This window comes from Arachis stenosperma, chromosome 2, assembly GCF_014773155.1.
Source record: "Arachis stenosperma cultivar V10309 chromosome 2, arast.V10309.gnm1.PFL2, whole genome shotgun sequence".
Taxonomy (NCBI): domain Eukaryota; kingdom Viridiplantae; phylum Streptophyta; class Magnoliopsida; order Fabales; family Fabaceae; genus Arachis; species Arachis stenosperma.
Window position 1 is genome coordinate 33,566,813 of NC_080378.1, and position 18,930 is coordinate 33,585,742.

Here is an 18,930-nt window from a genome sequence, read left to right on the forward strand (position 1 = left end):
ATATATGTATAGTTTAACTTATTTTTAATATATACTTTTTATTTTAATGTGTATTCTCTACTAATATCTGATTTAATTATACTTTTAATATGATATATATATATATATATAAACACTCACATTTTGTTGTTAAATTATCAAGGCTAATTAAGTTGGCCTAATAATATATAATCTCGTAATGCGCACTTTTTTCAAGTAATATCATTTTTACAGTTGACACTAATAGCAAAATAAGTAGAATTAACCAAAATAATATTCACTGGAAAACATTTTTTTTTAATATATATTGGAACTTATGTGTCAATGATACTATCTAAAGATTTTATAATATACTAATTAAAATTTCACTGTACACTTCAGCTCGATTGGTGGGGTATTAAATGACACACATCACTACAACTTTTATATTTGTTATTTGATTACTTTATAGCACATTTATCGTTCACCGATTTAGTTAGATTCAAATCTAAATATATAACTGAATGTCACATAGTTAGTAATAGTTGTCTGTGTGATTACAATAAAATTATTTGTATTAATTATTTAATAATTTGTTTATGTATAACAATAACATAGTGTTACCAATTTCATTTAAATACACATACATAATAGCCTTTTCACGTATAAGTGAAATCTACAAATATAAACTAAAAAAAAAAGGGATTATTTAGGCTATTGAAAGTAAGGAATAGAACAGTATTTTATCCTATCCTATTAATTTTTATGCATAAAAAATTTTCAAAATAAAAATAACAACTATTAGTATCAACGAGTATGTCTCAACTAATTTTTATATTTGATCATTTAACCCTCGCGTAGTGCGGGTCTTACCCTAGGTAATTAGGGTGAAACACCTATGGTTTGCAATGATGTAAATAATGTGAAAGCGTGGAAGTTCATAATTTCAAACTAACAATTTTAAGCAGCATGATCTTGCCAGCTATTTACAAAAATGCCCCTTATTATTCTTTGTTTCATGATTATTCAGCATCATTTGATTAATCAATCAAATGCCTTTAGATTTCAGTATTATACTCAAAAGTGTAGCTCTATGTTAATATGATAACCATAAATCCATAATCTTCTTTGTCAACTATAAGTTTGGCTTAAAGTCGGTCAAACTTAATACTAGAGTGTCAAGATTCAAGAATCCACACAAAAGGAAAATAACAAGGTTGCTGCTTATAGCCGGAGAAATACAATTCACTACCTTACCTTCCTTTAAAGTCATTTTGTTCACCACTTTCCAGTCTTTTTCCACCAAGTGAATCTGAACAAATTTTATTCAACAAGATAATTAGTTCCAAATTTCAGGAAAACACTATTTCTAAGTGAGTGAAATTGGCACAAGAATCATCAAGGACACTGAGTCCAATAAGAGATTAGGGTTTTTTAATTTTAACCAATAAGAGATTATAATTACCTCAAAATATTGTAGTCCTCGTTGTTCCTACATCTGAATCCTTATCTTTTTCTTGTCTTTGTTTTCTTCTTCCATAATTTTTCTACTGCACTGAGTCCAAGCACAACAACTTTTGAAACAGCAACTTTTGAAGTCACATTTAATTCACTGACATTAGCATCTGTATTATTCTGTTCAGATGGTGTGCACTCTTCTTTTGTAGTTGTTCTTTCGTCCAAATCCTTATCTTTTCTCTTCCTTCTCTTCTTTTTCTCAGATTTTACAGGTTCACCCATCTCATTCATATAAACAGCTTTCGGAGTCACATTTGATTCCTTGATATTTGCTTCAGTGTTATTATTCTGTTCAGATGGTATGCATTCTTCCAACTGCATTGGCTTAGGATCATCTTGTAATACTTCTCCAGTTTCATTGCACTGGTCAAGAACAATATTCAAATTATCTTCATTCAACTGCTTGGGTTCCTTTGGCTCCTTTACACCCAAAGGTTGTAATTTTGTTTCAAGTTCTGACTTCTTTTCTTTATCTTCATCTTCTTTCCATGTACTCATCTGTTTTTCCTTTGCACTAGACACAGATTTTGACATTTCATCTTCGCAAACGACGTTATCATCCTTAACAGCTTTTTCAGATGCATTCACAAAATCATGTTCTTCTTTCTTATCATTGATCAAACTAGTCAAGGCATTATCTGAATTGCCAAGAAGTACCAGTTGGTTAGGAGAATCAGAAGAACAATCATTTTGACCACAATTGCTCAATGGAGAAACATCCACACTAAGAAACCAGCTCTTGTTGAAACCATAGAAGGCACTTTTTACAAACATGGAATCAGATAGGTGATAAAAGTACCCTTTGCGCTTTACCTGCAAATTAGCAAAATAATGTTATAATGAATAGGAATACAACCATGGCTTGGATAGCAAACAAGAGTAAACAAGATCAACTACAATATACCTTCATTGCATGAATCTGTATCCGCCCAAGTTTGGGAAAGCATGATTGGTGTCCTGACAAAATTCGCTCTGCATATAAAATTCATACATATGCCATGTACACAGAATGTTAGAACTCTGAAATAATTATGTGCATATTTAAGCAATGATTAGAAAAGAATAGTAGAGAAGACAATAGTGAGTTATAAATGCTAAGAGATTTTAAATATAACAAAGATTATGAAGCATATACTAGAGAAGCCTGCCTTTATGCACTTGAGGTTTCAAAAACAATCTTACAAGAAAAAGTCACACAGACAATATCAAATCCACTGCAAAGGGGATAGAAACTAAGGGTTGCTTAGACACTAACTACTTGAACAATACAATACTTGAGCTGTCTGCCTCGACCCAATATTAGTCAAAGTTTGATATCTATTTTACAAGTAGAATTAACACTCTTGTCATGTACGAATACAAAGAGATCACCAAAGGAGGAACTAGTGGCTTTCTTCTTGAAGAGGTTCAGCACCTTGACACGCCCTTCCAAGGTGGTTGTTGAAGTAAAATTTATAACACCTTTAACAAAATCAGCCACTAAATCCAGAACTTTCATTATGTCATCTGCATAGAAATTCAAAGTAGTGCTGATGTTCAGAGATATTTGAGCTGGAAGTGTGTCCTCATGACAAGACCATCAATGGGGCAGTAGCCAAAAGCTTCCCACGATAATTAAGGTTGCGTTTGTTTACAAAGACAGGACAGAACATGACACTGAAACGGAGACAATAGGACGGAGACACTAAAAATTATCTTTTGTGTATTGTGTTTGGATACGATGGACAAGACACTAATGTAATGTCTAGTATTATGTTTGGATACACATGGACAAGACTAAAATATTATATGAAATGACTAAAATAGCCATGTAATTCCAAATTTTTTACATCAATACAAATTAATTTAATAAAAAATGAGAGTACGTAGGAATACAGACGGAACTTGAAAAAAATATTTGAAGAGAAAAAAAATTTTAATAAAAAAATATATTAGTATTTATATTAAAATAAAATTTATAAATATAATTATTTTATTTTAAAATTTATTATTAATATGTAAGAATACATATAGTTAAGATTAACAAAAAAAATAAATTTGAATTTGATTAATAAAAAATTTTGTTTAAGTTAATAAGCCAAATTAATTTTAAATAAAAAATTAATTTAAAACAAATCCATTTTTACATGAAAAAATAATTAGTTTTTGCATATAAAAATTTATTTTTATTTAAAAAAAACTAATTTTTTTATCTAAAAACTTATTTTTCTTTATAAAAAACTGATTTTTCTTTAAATTATATAAAATCAATTACAATTTATAAATTATTTTTTAACATTTTAAAAGATCAATTTTACTTTTGATAATATTTATCTTTCAAAAGTTTTAAGATTAATTATTTTTGTTATTATTTTTATTACAAATCAAATAATATAATATAAGGTTAAAATGGTATTGAAGTAAAACGATAAAAAGAAAAGAATTATCTACCCCCAATAAAAATTCTACAGAAATACCTGAAAAAGAAAGAGATAGAGAAAGAACAAGAAGAAAAAAGTATCTCTGAACAACGTAATAGGAAAAATAAGAAGGGATAATAGTGGAAAAAAAGGAAAACAAAATTTATAAAATTGTCCGTGTCCACTCTTCCAAATCCCGTGTCCATCATTGTCCTTCATGAAAGAGTGGACACAAAAGTATAAGAAACTGTCTCGAAGACAATATGTCCACTGTCCATATCTCTGCTTCCAAACACTTTTTAAACAAATGTTGTCCATGTCTCCGTGTCTGCCTCCAAAAACAAACGCTACATAAGATACGCCGTGCTGTTGTGGTAACTAAAGCTTCTACGGTTGGGGTTCTCAACCGTGAGCAATATGCCCAAGGACACATTTATTGCCCCAATCGGGAAAATAACCAAACTCGCCTCTTTAACCTTAACCGACTGCAAGGTAATGATAGGGTCCTTCTACTTGAAGACAGCGAAGATCAAGATCACCAGGATCACCACCAACAAAATCACAATAGCAGCAGTGACACCGCAGCTATCTTAATCCTTTTTGGAACACCTCATGCAGCACGCCATGGCTACTCTCAAAATTGGGCGATACAAAATTTCTCAAAACTATTCAATGTGCATAATCCAAGGAACAATAAAACCAAAACATGCATTGTACTTATAGGAATAGTTGTACTCTAAATATATATAATTAGGGCTGCAAGCTACTACACACACTTATTTTAGTTCGTTTCCTACACACAAAAACAAAAAGACAAAGCAAGCATCTTTGGGGACACGCAACCTAGAAAACGAAGCTTGCTATTTTCTCAAACATTGAGGGTGCTAATGCAGAACGTCGTAACAGCTGCACAAAGTCATAAACATTCAGAACACTGTACTGGAGAGGGAAAACAAAGTCTGCATTTGAAAAATAAAAAAATCTCTGAAGAATGAAGAAAGAAAAAGTAAAAGTGTGAAAGGAAGACCTTTGAGGTCGGAGACGGTATCGTGATCGGAGACGAGGACGGCCAAGTGAGTGTCGAGGTTGGTGTCGATGTAGACGACGTCCTTGTTTTCACAGAGGGGTTTAGGGTTGGACTCCGAGTCACGAATCGGAGGGTCCATTATTGAGTCGCTCGGAGGAGCTGGTTGAGTGGTGAAGGGGAAGCAATGCAAGAGAGCGCGCGCAGAATCCCTGCTATGCTGGCATGTGAGGTAAGGATGCTACGTGTCTTTGTATTTTCCTTATTGTTTTCTCACAAGTATTTATGTCGGAGATGGTTCAGCTTCAGATTGGCTCAAGTCGAGAAAACATAAGAACCGGAATCATAATTACCAAAACAGTCCTTGACATTTTTAAAACTAGTCACTTTAGGGATATTTTATTTTATATAAATTAAATAAATATTTTATTTATTAAAATAAATAATTTTAAAAATTATTACGAAATTACGTTATCTTATTTCGTTTACACTGTCTAAACTAAATATATGTGTTTGCAGCTTATTTATCTCAAATTTTATTATTTATATATACAAAAAATTTCTAAAATAATTTCTAAATTAATATTTTTATGTATTAACTAACTAAAAATAAAAAAACTTATTAAAGTTGACAATACATACTTTATCTACTGGTACCCAATTCATTGCGGATTGGGTAAAAATCAGTCCGAGTATCTAATGACTTACAATAAGTGAGCAACTACTAAACTAGTAAGTTAATTTAGTAATTCAAAGTATTTATTAATATGTATGAAATTCGAAATGATTGAATTTTATAATAGCTTTAAATTTGATATTTCTGCGGATAGAATAAGGTAAGGTAGGGTTTAAAATTTTAGGGTACGGGTAGGGTTAGGGTTGAGAGATTCTCAACTTGCAAGTAGAATATAATAGAATTTTAATAAAATTTTCAACCCGCAAATAGGATTAGGGTACCCTACCCTACCAATTACCAGTCCTATTACTTATATTTGATTTTTGACCATGCAAAATATTAATTTAATCTAATTTATTTTAATTTATAAATATTATATTCAATGTTCATTCTTTAATAATGAAAAAAAATCATCCCAACTTGTTTGAAGAAATACAAAAATTTTTGTTTGATATAAAATTTTTCACATAAACAATTAACAATATTTGTATAAATTTTTATGAATGCAACATTTTAGAACTTGTATATAATGCGAATCAAGTTATTTATAAAGTCAAATTTGGAAATCATGGTCAACCACAAAGTTAACTTGGATCATTTACAAAATTTCATTGTACCGCCTCTAATACTTTGCAGCTTACAGGGTTTAAGGGCACATGTTAAGATTACAAAATTAAAAATTTTTTATTAGAAAAACAAAAAATTAAATTTTTAATGCATTTGTTTTGTAGTAAAAAAAAATATCTTAACAAATCCAAGTATTCTATTCATATTTTCTAAAAACTTTTGAAACTCAATGGTTATAATATTACACAACATACTATAATAGTCGAGGTTACTTGGGCTACCATAGTTAGCAATATAAAATAGATTTTTTTATCATAGAAATATTTTTCTAAATTTATTTGGTATCAAATACCTTAGAAATTTAGATATATAAATAATAATATTTATAATGTAATGACCTTTTAGATTTAGTTATTACTAGTATTTTTGTCTGTAAAAAATTATGAGTATATTTAGACCAATATTAACTATAATAAAAAATAATAAAAATATCTAAAATGTTTAATTGCAATGTAGAATAAAAAACAATAAATGAGAAAAATAACAAATAGTAGTAATAAAAAATAGCATATCATTTTAGGTTTGAAAAAATTTCTTTGAATATAATATTTGTTGTGTGTAAATCCCGCATAATTAACAAATAATTAGTCAATAAATTAAATATTAATAAAAAAATTAGAAAATAGAATTTTATAGTTTAATGAGGAAGAATTAATTAAAATACGAATTTTGACACTAATTTTAAAAAATTTGACTCAAGATTGGACCAAGTAGGCCGAACCGATTGACCGAACCCACAACGGGTCCAAAGGCCCAGCTAGTTCACTTAACCGAATGAGCTAGCTCATTCCTTCCTCCTTCCTTGCTGTTTCACATTGGAACACATAAAGGAAGAGAAGAAAAGTTCTCAAACCCTTATTTCCCATTCAAATCCACATATCTTTCAACTCCGAGTTCCGATCGCCACATCGTTTACGGTTATGCGACTGCAGTGTTGAGCTCTAAAAAGTCCGGTACTCAATTTGATAAGAAAGTCACAATTTTATTTTCAATCTTCTCCTCCCCAATTTCAAAAATTCAATGTTGTGAGGTGTTGAGATCTTTGATTTTTGATGTTATAGGATCCGAATAGCTTGAGGAATTAGTGGATTTTTATTGGCTTGAGGTATGGTTAAGGTAAGGACCCTCAAACCCCTAGTAAATCCCTTGTTTATACGTGTTTCGGTATTGAAATTTGGTATATAAATGTATATCTTTAATTTGAAACAAATTTCATTCCAATCCAAAATTCGAGGCTCCAGTTATGGATCGCCAAAGTTCGTTAAAATCAAGTTTTTCATCTAAAATACCAACCTCTATTTTTACCACATTTTCCAACTCAAACCTGCACTCCAAGTTTCAAACAACATCAAAACATACCAAACTACATATTATTATTTTACATTCACATCATACACTCTCATACACAATTTTGCCAATTCCAACCCCAACCATTCACATTCAACACCACATGTATACTCAATCATCAATATATCATTGTTATTCATAATAAGCACTATTTCATCAACCATCCACCACATCCATTTAACAACAACATACGTAATACCCACATCAAACAACACATAATTCAATAATCAAAACTACCACATGTACACCAACATATGATTCATCTTATTATTTGGTCGTCTAGCCTAAGTTTTCACAAGATATTATATATTACATACGAGAAACCAAAACCATGCCTTAGCCGATTTCTTTCCTAAGCCAAAAATACCCAAATTGATAAGGTCACAAGCCTTCAACACCAAAAATACAAGGCATAGCTACCGCACAACTAATCATCTGTCGGTTCTTACTTGTGTCAAAATAGGATATCTCTATCCTTTTGCACACTGTCACTGCGCCCAACATTCGTGAGTTTGAAGCTCGTCACAGTCATCTCCTTCCAGATCCTACTCGAAATACCACAGACAAAGTTTAGACTTTTCAGATCTCAGGAATGCTGCCAATTAGTTCTAGCCTCTACCACGAAGGTTGTAATCTCACGGACTCGGTCCATGGATCAGAGACCCAAGAGATACGCACTCAAGCTGTCGCCTAATGATTACGTTGAACTTAGATAGAATGGGAGTGGTTGTCAGTCATGCGTTCATAAAGTTGAGGATAATGATGAGTGTCACGGATCATCATATTCTCTATTTTGAAGTACGAGTGAGTATCTTAGAATAGAATCAAGCGTGATTGAATAGAAAACAATAGTAATTGCATTAATCCATTGAGACACAACAGAGCTCCTCACCCCCACCTATGGGGTTTAGAGACTCATGCCGTAGAAGATACAATATGAGATGTAAAATGTCATGAGTTACAAAATGAATCTATAAAAGTATTTTTTTATACTAAACTAGTAACCTAGGTTTACAGAAAATGAGTAACTAAGTGCAGATAGTGCAGAAATCCACTTCCAAGGTCCACTTGGTGAGTGCTTAGGCTGAGATTTGAAGATTTTACGTGCATAGACCATTCTTGGAGTTAAACGCCAGCTTGGGTGCCAGTTTGGGCGTTTAACTCCAGTTTTGGTGCCAGCTCTGGCGTTTTACGCCAGAAAAGGGTCTCTGGCTGGTGTTTAATGCCAGTTTGGGCCATCATATCTCGGACAAAGTATGAACTATTATAGATTTCTGGAAAGCCCAAGATGTCTACTTTCCAACGCAATTGAGATCGCTCCAATTGGGCTTCAGTAGCTCCAGAAAATCCACTTCGAGTTCAGGAGGGTCAGAATCCAACAACATCTGCAGTCCTTTCTCAGCCTTTGAATAAGATTTTTGCTCAGGTTCCTCAATTTCAGTCAGAAAATACTTGAAATTATAGAAAAACACACCAACTCATAGTAAAGTCCAGAAATGTGATTTTTGCATAGAAACTAATAAAAATATAATAAAAGGTAACTAAAATGTATTAAAAACTACCTAAAAATAATAGCAAAAAGCGTATAAATTATCCGCTCATCACCAGTTTAGAACTAGGTTTGTCTCTTAGCACCTTTTCAACACTAAGGCAAGTTGATTAAGGCAATTAGGAAAGGAATCTCCAAAAACTGAAAAAACATCCATGAAGACTTCAATGAATTTTTCAATCATGTTTGAGAAAATAGACAACATGCATATTTGGAAAGTTGCAGGGGCATTGCACAATCCAAGAGGCATGCGCCTGTAAGCAAAAACTCCATATGGATAGGTAAATGACGTCTTTTCTTAATCTCTTGGATCAACCACTATTTGATTATAACCTAAATATCCATCAAGAAAACAGTAATATGCATGTCCTACCAATCTCTCCAGCATCTGGTCCATAAAAGGCAGTGGGAAATGATCTTTTCTAGTTGCCTCATTGAGTTTTCTATAGTCAATGCACATCCTCCAACCTATTACTGTTCTTGTGGGGATGTGTTCGTTCTTCTCATTAGGTGCAACCGTGATCCCTCCTTTCTTTGGAACCACATGGACAGGGCTCACCCATGTGCTATCGAAAATGGGGTAGATCACTCCTGCCTGCCATAGCTTCTTAATTTCTTTTTGAACCACTTCTTTCATGACTAAATTCAATCTTTTCTGGGCTTGAATGGAGGGCTTAGCATCATCTTCCAGCAAGATCTTATGCATGCATATGGATAAGCTTATCCCTTTTAAGTCAGCAAGGGTCCATCCAATGGCATCTTGGTGCTTTTGCAACACCTTGATTAATTCATCTTCCTGCTCTTGACTAAGGGCAAAGTTGATGATCACTGTGTAACTTCCATCACTTCCCAAGTACGCATATTTGAGAGTAGGAGGCAATGCTTTCAGTTCCAGTTTGGGTGCTTCTTTTGCCTTTTTCCTCTCCTCCAATGTGCTTAGAATAGGCATTTCAACTGAATTGACATTAGCAACCTCAACATTTAACATGGACTCACCCTCTGTCAATCTTTCAAGTGCTTCTTCAAAGGTTTCTTGCACCACAGTTTCCACTGCATCTAGCCTCATACACTCTCTTAGTGACTCTGGTGGATAGCTCATGGCTTTGAATACATTGAACACCATTTTCTCATCATGTAGCCTAACGGTAAGTTCACCCTTTTGAACATCAATGATGGCTCCAGCGGTAACTAAAAATGGCCTCCCCAAAATTATTGAAGCCTTAGCTTCTTCCTCCATATCCAAGATCACAAAGTCAGCAGGGATGATGAAGTCCTCCACTTTCACTAACAAGTCCTCTACTATTCCATGAGAAAATTTGAATGACCGATCTGCTAATTGGAGGGCCATTCTTGTTGGTTTGGCTTCTTCAATCTTCATTCTTTTCATCATTGTTAAGGACATCAAATTTATACTAGCTCTCAAGTCACATAAGGCTTTTTCAACTGTTATTTCCCCTATGATACAGGGAATTTGGAAGCTTCCTGGGTCCTTCAACTTTTGAGGCAGCTTGTGTTGGATGATAGCACTACATATCCTCAGTTAATACCACAGTTTTCTCATTCCTCCAGCTTCTCTTTTTGGTCATCAATTCCTTCAGAAACTTAGCATAAAGTGGCATTTGTTCTAGTGCTTCTGCAAAGGGAATGTTGATCTGAAGTTTCTTGAAAATCTCCAAAAATTTTGAGAATTGGCCATCCTTTGCATTCTTCATTAGGCATTGAGGGTAAGGAGCCTGTGGGACATATGGCTTTAGGACTTCTTTTTCTTCTGATGAATTTGAAGTAGGTGTTTGTACTTCTTCCTTGTCATGTGAACTATCCTCCTCTTTCTCCTCTTTAGTCTCCCTTGACTTCTCTTTCAATTCCCTTCCACTTCTGAAGGTAATAGCTTTGCATTCCTCTCTTGAAGTTGTCTTGGTGGCATTACTGGAACTATACCAGAGGCTTGTTTGGACAGGTATTCAACTTGTGCTTCAAGTTTCTGAGTGACAGCATCTTAATTTTGCATATTTGATGCTACTTCTTCCCTGAATTTTTTCATGGCTTCAGAATCTTTGCAGAGATTAGCAATCATAGCTTCCATTCTGGCCATTATGTCTTCATCATGTGGTGATGTTTGGTTGTGATTAGGATGTTGAAGGTGGTTATTATGGTTTTGGTACGGTGGCTGTGGATAAGTGTTTTGTGTGGCATGGTATGGTCTTTGGTTGGAGTTTTGGTGAGTAGAGTTGTTATACTGGGTTGGGTTTTGAGGTTTGTGGTCTTTGCCTTGGCTTTGTTGGTTCCCCCACCCAAAATTTGGATGGTTTCTCCAACCAGAGTTATAAGTTTTAGAATATGGATCATTAGCTTGCCTAGATGAATTTCCAAGGTAATTAGCTTCCTCCCAGTTAACTCCTTCTTCTGTCTCCAACTCTTCTTGAGGTGATGGTTGAGTGTGGATTGCTGCGGCCTGATTCTTCTCCATTTGCTTGATCAATTCAGCTAGTTGCATGGTGATCATCTTGTTCTGAGCCAGGATTGCATCCATTTGGTTTAATTCTAGGACTCTCCTGTTGTTGCTTTGTCTGAGGCATAAAAGTACTTGTTATCAGCCACTGTTTCTATCACATCAATGGCTTCTTCAATGGTCTTCTTTTTGTTGAGGGAACCTCCAGATGAGTGGTCTACAGCTTTCTACAATTCATGATTTAGCCCTTCATAGAAGATATGAATTTGCACCCACTCATTAAACATATCAAGGGGGCATTTCCTTGTCAAATCCTTGAATCTCTCCCAAACTTCATAAAGAGTCTCACCATCCTACTGTCTGAATGTTTGTACTTCTGTTCTTAGCCTGATTACTTTTTGTGGAGTGTAGAACCTTGTCAAGAATCTGCTCATTACATCTTCCCAGGGGGTCAAGCTTTCCTTGGGAAACGATTCCAGCCATTTTAATGCTTTGTCCCTCAAAGAAAATAGAAATAGTAGCAATCTATTGGTGTTAGGATGAACACCATTAGATTTAACAGTGTCACATATCCTTTGGAATTTAGTGAGATGCTCATTAGGATCCTCTTGGGCACTCCCTCCAAAAAAGCAGTTGTTTTGGACAAGAGTTTTGAGCTGGGGGGTTTCAATTCGAAGTTATTGACATTGATAGTTGGCCTTTGAATGCTGCTACCACAGTTTTCTGGGTTTGGATTGATGTATGATTCCATAACTCTCCTCTCTTGTCCAGTAGGGTTGGCTCCACCTCTTCTGGCATGGTTATTCACCTCTCCTTTATGATGGTTTTCCATATCATCCTCTATGGTTTGTCAAATAAGGTTGAGGCCACTCTTCTACCTATCATATAATGAACAAGTACAAGAAACAGCAAATGCAGAGTCCATTAAAACAAAGTATAGTTAGCTTGGTTAGAGTAATTAATCAAATAGTTAGTGGGTTAGCTTGCTGGAAAGTAAAAGAGAATGAAGAAATTAAAGAAAAACAAATAAAATTGCAGAAAAATTAAAATGAACAACTGAAATTAAAACTCAATTAATCAAAAGAAAAGAAAAGTGCTCAATCTAGTTATCCTTCAATTTAGTAATTATCAATACAAAACCAATCCCTGACAACGGCGCTATAAACTTGATACGCTAAAATTTGCCTCTTAACAAATTTCCTATCGGTAAGTGCACCGGTTCGTCGTCAAGTAAAAACTCACAATAGAGTGAGGTCGAATCCCACATGGATTGGTAGATCGATCAATTATAATTAGTGAATTGTTCTAGTTGAGCGAAATAGGAATTGAATTGATATATGAAGAAAGTAAAATTTGCGGGAAACTTAAATTGCAAGAAAGTAAATAAAAAGAAATTAAATTGCTGGAAATTAAATGACAGAAGCTTAAATTACAAGAAATTAAATGGGAATGAAGAATTAGCATGAAAATTAAAGAAGTAGAATGTAAATAGAATGGGTAAGATCAGAGATGGTGATTCATTGGGTTTCAGGAGATATTGACTTCTCCGGATCAAATCGTTTTCGCCTCTTCCTCAATCAATGCATTCATTGACATTGCTTGGCAATCTTAGATGAATTGATCCCAATGTCTTGGCTTACCAATCTCTCTAAGCATGAACAATTGCCCAATGTCTTGATTTAATTGCTCATGAGAAGAGTTGAAGTTTGGTCACTGACTATACCACACAAATTTATAGATCAAAGTATTGGTAGGATTACATGTCATTATATCCATCCAACCCCCAATCTAATCCAACGTGAGAAAGTAATTCAAGCATGAATTCTTCATCCCTCTCTCAAGGATCTGAAGAATTCCAATTATGGGTAGCTTCTTTCTCAAGACAACTATCTAATTGCATTAAGACCGAAAGCTTTCTAACAAAAATCAAGAGAAAAGAAAGAAGAAGAAGTTGAAAACTACAATTGATCCATTGAATTACAATAGAGCTCCCTAACCCAATGAAAGGGGTTTAGTTGTTCATAGCTCTCAAAATGGAAATTGGAATTAAAAGATACATTCTGAATTCCGAAAAATGAAACTGTAGTAAGTGTAAAGATTGAAAAAAATCTGAAAAGGGTCTTTTCTAACTCAAATTCTAAGCTATTTATACACATTTTTCCATTGATCTTTGAAGAACGGAAGATTGATGGTTTAAAAGTTATGGTAAACTCTCGTTGCAAGTATAGTTACTAAACCAAGCAATCAACCTTTCTTGCAAATGTTTTGGTTGTCACAAGTAACAAACCCCTAAATAAATTGATAACCGAAGTATTCAAACCTCGGGTCGTCTTCTCAAGGAACTGCAGGGAAGTATGTTCTTATTATTGGTTATGGAGATTGTAAATTTGGGGTTTCAAGAATGAGGAACAAGTAATTTAATGACGAGTAAATTAAATGGCAATTAAAATAAATAAATAACTGTAAAATAGACTTTTGGCAAGGTATGAGAAATTGGAAGTCCAGTCTTAGCTATCCTCATCAATGATGATGAAAATTCAATCTTAATTCCACTTTGTTAACCCTTACTAAGGCAAAGGAAGGTCAAGGGATTAATTAGTACGATCTTCGGATCCTATTTATTTCCGGAGAAAAGATTGGGATTATTGAAGAACAATTCAATTAGCAAAGATAACAATTATCAAGCATGTTTGAGTTTGATAACTCCTGAGTTACTGATTTCTTAACCAAGACCAAAAAGGGGAAAAGTAAATCTACTGGAATAAAAATTCCTTCAGATGGGAAGCAACTGTAACATAAATAAAAGGAAGCAACAATAAACTGAAATACCTCAAATAACATTAATTCGAAAGAGTAATCTGTAACATGGAAGAATTCATAAACTAAATTGAGAAAGCAAGTAATGAAAAAGGAATATTGAACCTGATAAAAAGGTAATCCTTAAAGAAAATAAAATCCTAAATCTAAATCCTAATCCTAAAGAGAGAGGAGAGAACCTCTCTCCAACTAAACCTAAATCATGGAAAATGACTAAAATTGGAGACTCTCCTTCGAATGGATGCATTCCCTCACTTCATAACCTCTGGTCTATGCCTTCTGGACTTGGATTTGGGCCAAAAAGGGCTTCAGAATTCGCTATGAGCATTTTCTACAATTTCTGGTGTGTGGCCTCTGTCACGCGTCCGCGTGGGTCACGCGGTCGTGTCAATTGGAGTTTTGCTAGTCGCGCGATCACGTCAGTCATGCGGCCGCATCATAGATGTTCTTCTTTAGGCGCGCGGTCGCGTCAGTCATGTGGCCGCGTCGTTGCTTCTTCGCGCTTGGCATGCGGCCGCGTCGTCCATGCGGTCGCGTCGCTGCCAGTTTCTTCACAAACTCCGTTTTATGCTTTCCTTCCATTTTTGTATGTTTTCTTTCCATCCTTTAAGCCATTCCTGCCTTAGAATATCTGAAATTACTCAACACACAAATCACGGCATCGAATGGCAGTAAAAGATAATTAAAATTAATATTTTTAAAGTCTAGAAAACATATTTTTCACATACATCAGATAATAAGGAAGGGAAAGTAAAAACATACAGTTTCACATGCATAAGTGGGTAAAGGATTGAATAAAACACTCAGATTCAGCATAAATTATATCACAAAATATGGGTTTATTAACCTCCCCACACTTAAACAATAGCATGTCCTCATGCTAAATCCAAGATAAAGAGTAAGGTTAAAGTGGTGGAATGTCATGCAATGCAATTTAATCTAAATGCAACTAACTAAATGAATGATGCATCATGCAATTCTAATTTGTTATTCACTTGTATATAAAGCTTACATATAGTTAAATTAATTCACATTCTCAAGATATATATATATATATATATATATATATATATATAGCCAAACCTTAGATAATGATAAAGCACTTTTACAATTTGAGATGGGAGAGAAAAACATTTTATAAACTTGCAAGACAATTAATAATTTAAGCAGAGATATATGTTAATGAGTTAGTGAACCCTCACTGGATTTTTGTATTTACTCTCTAGTCACTCAGTGTTTATTGGGTTAATCACTCTATTCTTCTTTTCATTCTTTCTTTCTATAACCTTGTTCTTCATCTAACCAATCAACAATTATAGAATATAGGCATACAAAAATCATGAGGTCTTTAATTAAGGTTGTAATGGGGTAAAGGTAAAGGTAGGGGTATATGTATAAGGCTAAGTGAGCTAATAAGTGAATCCTTAATTAGTCTAAGATCTCACCTAACGTACATACTTTCTAAAGTAAAGCTTCTTCACCTATTTTCCCATATTTTTTCCACTTTTGATGTTACATGCTCATGCCTTATTTTAATTTTTATCCTATGTGCATTGTTTTCATTTTGCAATTGGGGAATTCTCTTGTATTCCCTTTATTCAAATAAAATAAATATTTTTTTAATGCACATGGTAATTTAATTATTTTGATTTCACATGAGCATGTTTCCCAAAAATTCTTAATTTGGAACATCTTTATTCTTTTCAACTTTCTACCCTGTTTTTCATCATCCATGTTCCCAATAGGTTTCCCCACACTTAAACAATACACAATTTCTATCTTAAGCTAACGAAGGATTCAACTTGGGATTTTTATTTTGTTTTTCTGCTTAAGGCTAGTAATATGGTTATAAAACAAGAGGGGATTTAAAGGCTCAAGGGGGCTAACAAAGGTGATGTAAAAGGTAGGATTTATTTGGGATAAGTGAGCTAAAATCAAACAATGGCCTCAATCACTTTCTTTGCATGTATCTATATTCTATAATCGGACATATAGATTAAAACAAAGTAAAAAACACCAGAATAAATAAGAAGGGCAAAACACACAGGAATAAAATATTATGCCTTAAATGTAACCATACAATGAAGCTCAAAACTCACAGGCTGCGTGTTCTCTAACTCAAAAATCATATATCATTCATATATGTCATGCAGGTTTAGTTAAAAATTCCCATTATTCTCAATGTAAAACTTAAGGTGGCTTTAAAGTTCTAGTGTTTCTCCTTGATGAAATGTTGTTAACTAACTAACATGTAATGCTATATATACAAGGTGTATGGATTTGATTCTGTTATGTTCAAGTCTCTAGTTTACTTCCTTTTTATATTTTTCAATTTAAACTAAGCTATCTTATGCTAAAAAGGGTAAACTATATTAATTAATCCACAATTTCTATAACTAATAAGTTAGAATTGCAAACTAAACTAAATGGCTAAAATATGAACTAAAGTGCAAAATGCAGAAACAGAGTAGAAATACATGAAAAGAGTAATGTATAAGTACCGAAAAAAATAAAAATAAAGAGAAAATACAGAAAAATAGCCAAAATAAAATAGAAGGGTCTGTAGTGGTTCACCAAAATATACGCCAGAGATGGCGACCTCCCCACACTTAAAATAAAGCATCGTCCCCGATGCTCACTCAAGCAGGGTGTGAAGGGGTGTCATCACTGGAAGGATGGGTATCCGGAGTCTCTGTGGTGGTGGTATGTGGATCTACAAACTGGATGAGGGTATGAGGATCTGTCTGCTGCAGAGGAGGATCTGACTGGATAGGAATATCAGGATCTGTGGCCTGTATCCGATGTGGCACCTCAGTGTGTGACATAGCCTTCTCCGGGCCTGCCTGCTCAGCCTGTGTGGGTGCCGGCTCCTCATGATCGAATGCCTTCGCCTCAGATGTATCAGAAGGGGTGTCAGGCTCGGAGGGGATGTCGTCGCCGGACCGGATCATCAACTTGAGGTGCTCATAGCGTCGCTTGCTGCGACGCTCCATACGGTCCAAGTGGGCGAACAGTCGATACACCAAATGGTAAATAGGCTCATGAGTAGCTGGAGGAGCAGTGGGCGGGGTAGGTGCAGCGGTGGAAGAAGAGGGGGCAGCTGAAGGTGTGGCTGTCTCATCTGAAGGAGTAAGAAAATCAGGTCTGTAGCCCAAGGCCAGAAAGTTCCTGCTGTGAGGGATAATCTTCCTGCATTTTACAGCAGGTGGCCTCTCATCAGCATCCTCCCACGGTACGTCAGCTCGACGTCCGAGCTGGGTAATCAGATATGGAAAGGGGAGAGTGCCTCGGATGTGGACCCTGGCCATGTAGGACCGGATAAAACGTGGAGGTACAGGTCCTTACCCTCCATCACACACCAAAGGAGGGTGATCATAGCGGCCGGTATCTCTGTCTCATGGGTACTCGGCATAACATAGTTGCTTAAGATCTGATGCCATAGCCGAGCCTCATCATTTAAGTAAATCCGCTTGATTCTCTTAGGCATGGTGGTGTCCTGACTCATTTCCCATGGAACAGTCGGGTCAAGGGTTATCCTTGCCTTGACAGCATCCCAATCAAATTGCATGAAACGCATGTCCTCCTCAGCCTTCTTGTACCCATCAGGCTGATCGGATTTATGCGGAAGCTGTAAAATATCCTCAATGGCCTCTTCAGTGACCAGAATCTGCTTCTCTCTTAGGATCACTGCATCTAGGGAAGTTTTGAAGTAATTGCAGTAAAATTCCCTTACCCAAGATGTATTGACCTCTGAAAGTTTTCTCTCCAGGAAGAACCAGCCTCTTTCTTTGATCTGATCAGAGGTGTGCTGCTGGAGTTCTTTTGGGATTTTCAGAGTCCGCTCTTAGTACAGGTTCCTGGAGGTTGCAAACGCCGGATATTTCAACTCGCAGTATCGGTTTGCAAACTTTATGGGATCAGTAGCAAGGAGTAGATGGTCAGCCTTCTCCTGCACGGTAAAGTGTTTCTCCCGCTAGGAGGCATCATGCATGAGATCTATGATAGACATAGAAGATTCTCCTCTTTTACGTTTGTCAGTAGTTGCCTTTGCTTTTCCCTTTCTCTGGGAGGCAGACATCCTGAAAAATAGAAAACCAGGATATAATAGAAACAAGAAAACAAATAGGCAAATAGTCAAAAGAAACACAAAGTGGCAAATGAGAAATAGAATGAGGAAAATGAGTTAAGTAAATGTGCATTAAGGATTGTATAGGAGTTAAAAGTTCGAAAGGAAGAATTGACAATCCAAAATGTAATAGAAGGCATGTTAATTAGGAAAAATTATCAGTATGCCATGGTCAGAAGGTTAAAAGAAAGTGAAAAACCAGAAGAGATGTTTTAAAAGGTTAGTTTGGTTAGAATTGAAAAAGTGTTTAGGAAGTTAAAATTAGTGAGTTAGTGAAAAATGGGTTAAGGTAAGTGGCATAAGGATAAGTTTCTAAGTAACAAGCATTCATAATTAGAAGCTACAGGTAACTCATAACCAAACAAGGAAAACAGGTTGATGTTGATTCAGATAGATATAGAAATAGCAAAAATTGGAATCAAACATCAAAAATGCAATTT

The 18,930-nt window shown here is 34.8% G+C and overlaps 1 protein-coding gene and 1 non-coding gene across 2 annotated transcripts; one reads left to right on the forward strand and one right to left on the reverse strand.

Moving 5' to 3' along the window:
• Positions 1-1,464: 1,464 nt before the first annotated feature.
• On the reverse strand, positions 1,465-5,067 carry LOC130962783 (uncharacterized). Its single transcript, XM_057888950.1, has 3 exons — positions 4,903-5,067; positions 2,381-2,448; positions 1,465-2,289 (listed from the first exon to the last, which is right to left on the reverse strand). The coding sequence occupies exons 1-3, from the start codon at positions 5,039-5,041 to the stop codon at positions 1,465-1,467; spliced, it is 1,032 nt and encodes a 343-aa protein (XP_057744933.1). The 5' UTR covers positions 5,042-5,067.
• A 6,762-nt stretch (positions 5,068-11,829) lies between these two features.
• LOC130963779 (small nucleolar RNA R71) lies at positions 11,830-11,936 on the forward strand. Its single transcript, XR_009079898.1, has one exon. It is a non-coding gene; the product is annotated as a small nucleolar RNA R71 (small nucleolar RNA).
• Positions 11,937-18,930: the final 6,994 nt, after the last annotated feature.

Excerpts from the sequence above, each read along its gene's own strand:
- LOC130962783 (XM_057888950.1), bottom strand. The coding sequence starts at position 5,041 with ATGGACCCTCCGATTCGTGACTCGGAGTCCAACCCTAAACCCCTCTGT. Across the intron at positions 2,449-4,902 it reads TACCGTCTCCGACCTCAAAG|AGCGAATTTTGTCAGGACAC; the intron begins GTCTTCCTTTCA and ends TTTTATATGCAG. Across the intron at positions 2,290-2,380 it reads TACAGATTCATGCAATGAAG|GTAAAGCGCAAAGGGTACTT; the intron begins GTATATTGTAGT and ends GCTAATTTGCAG.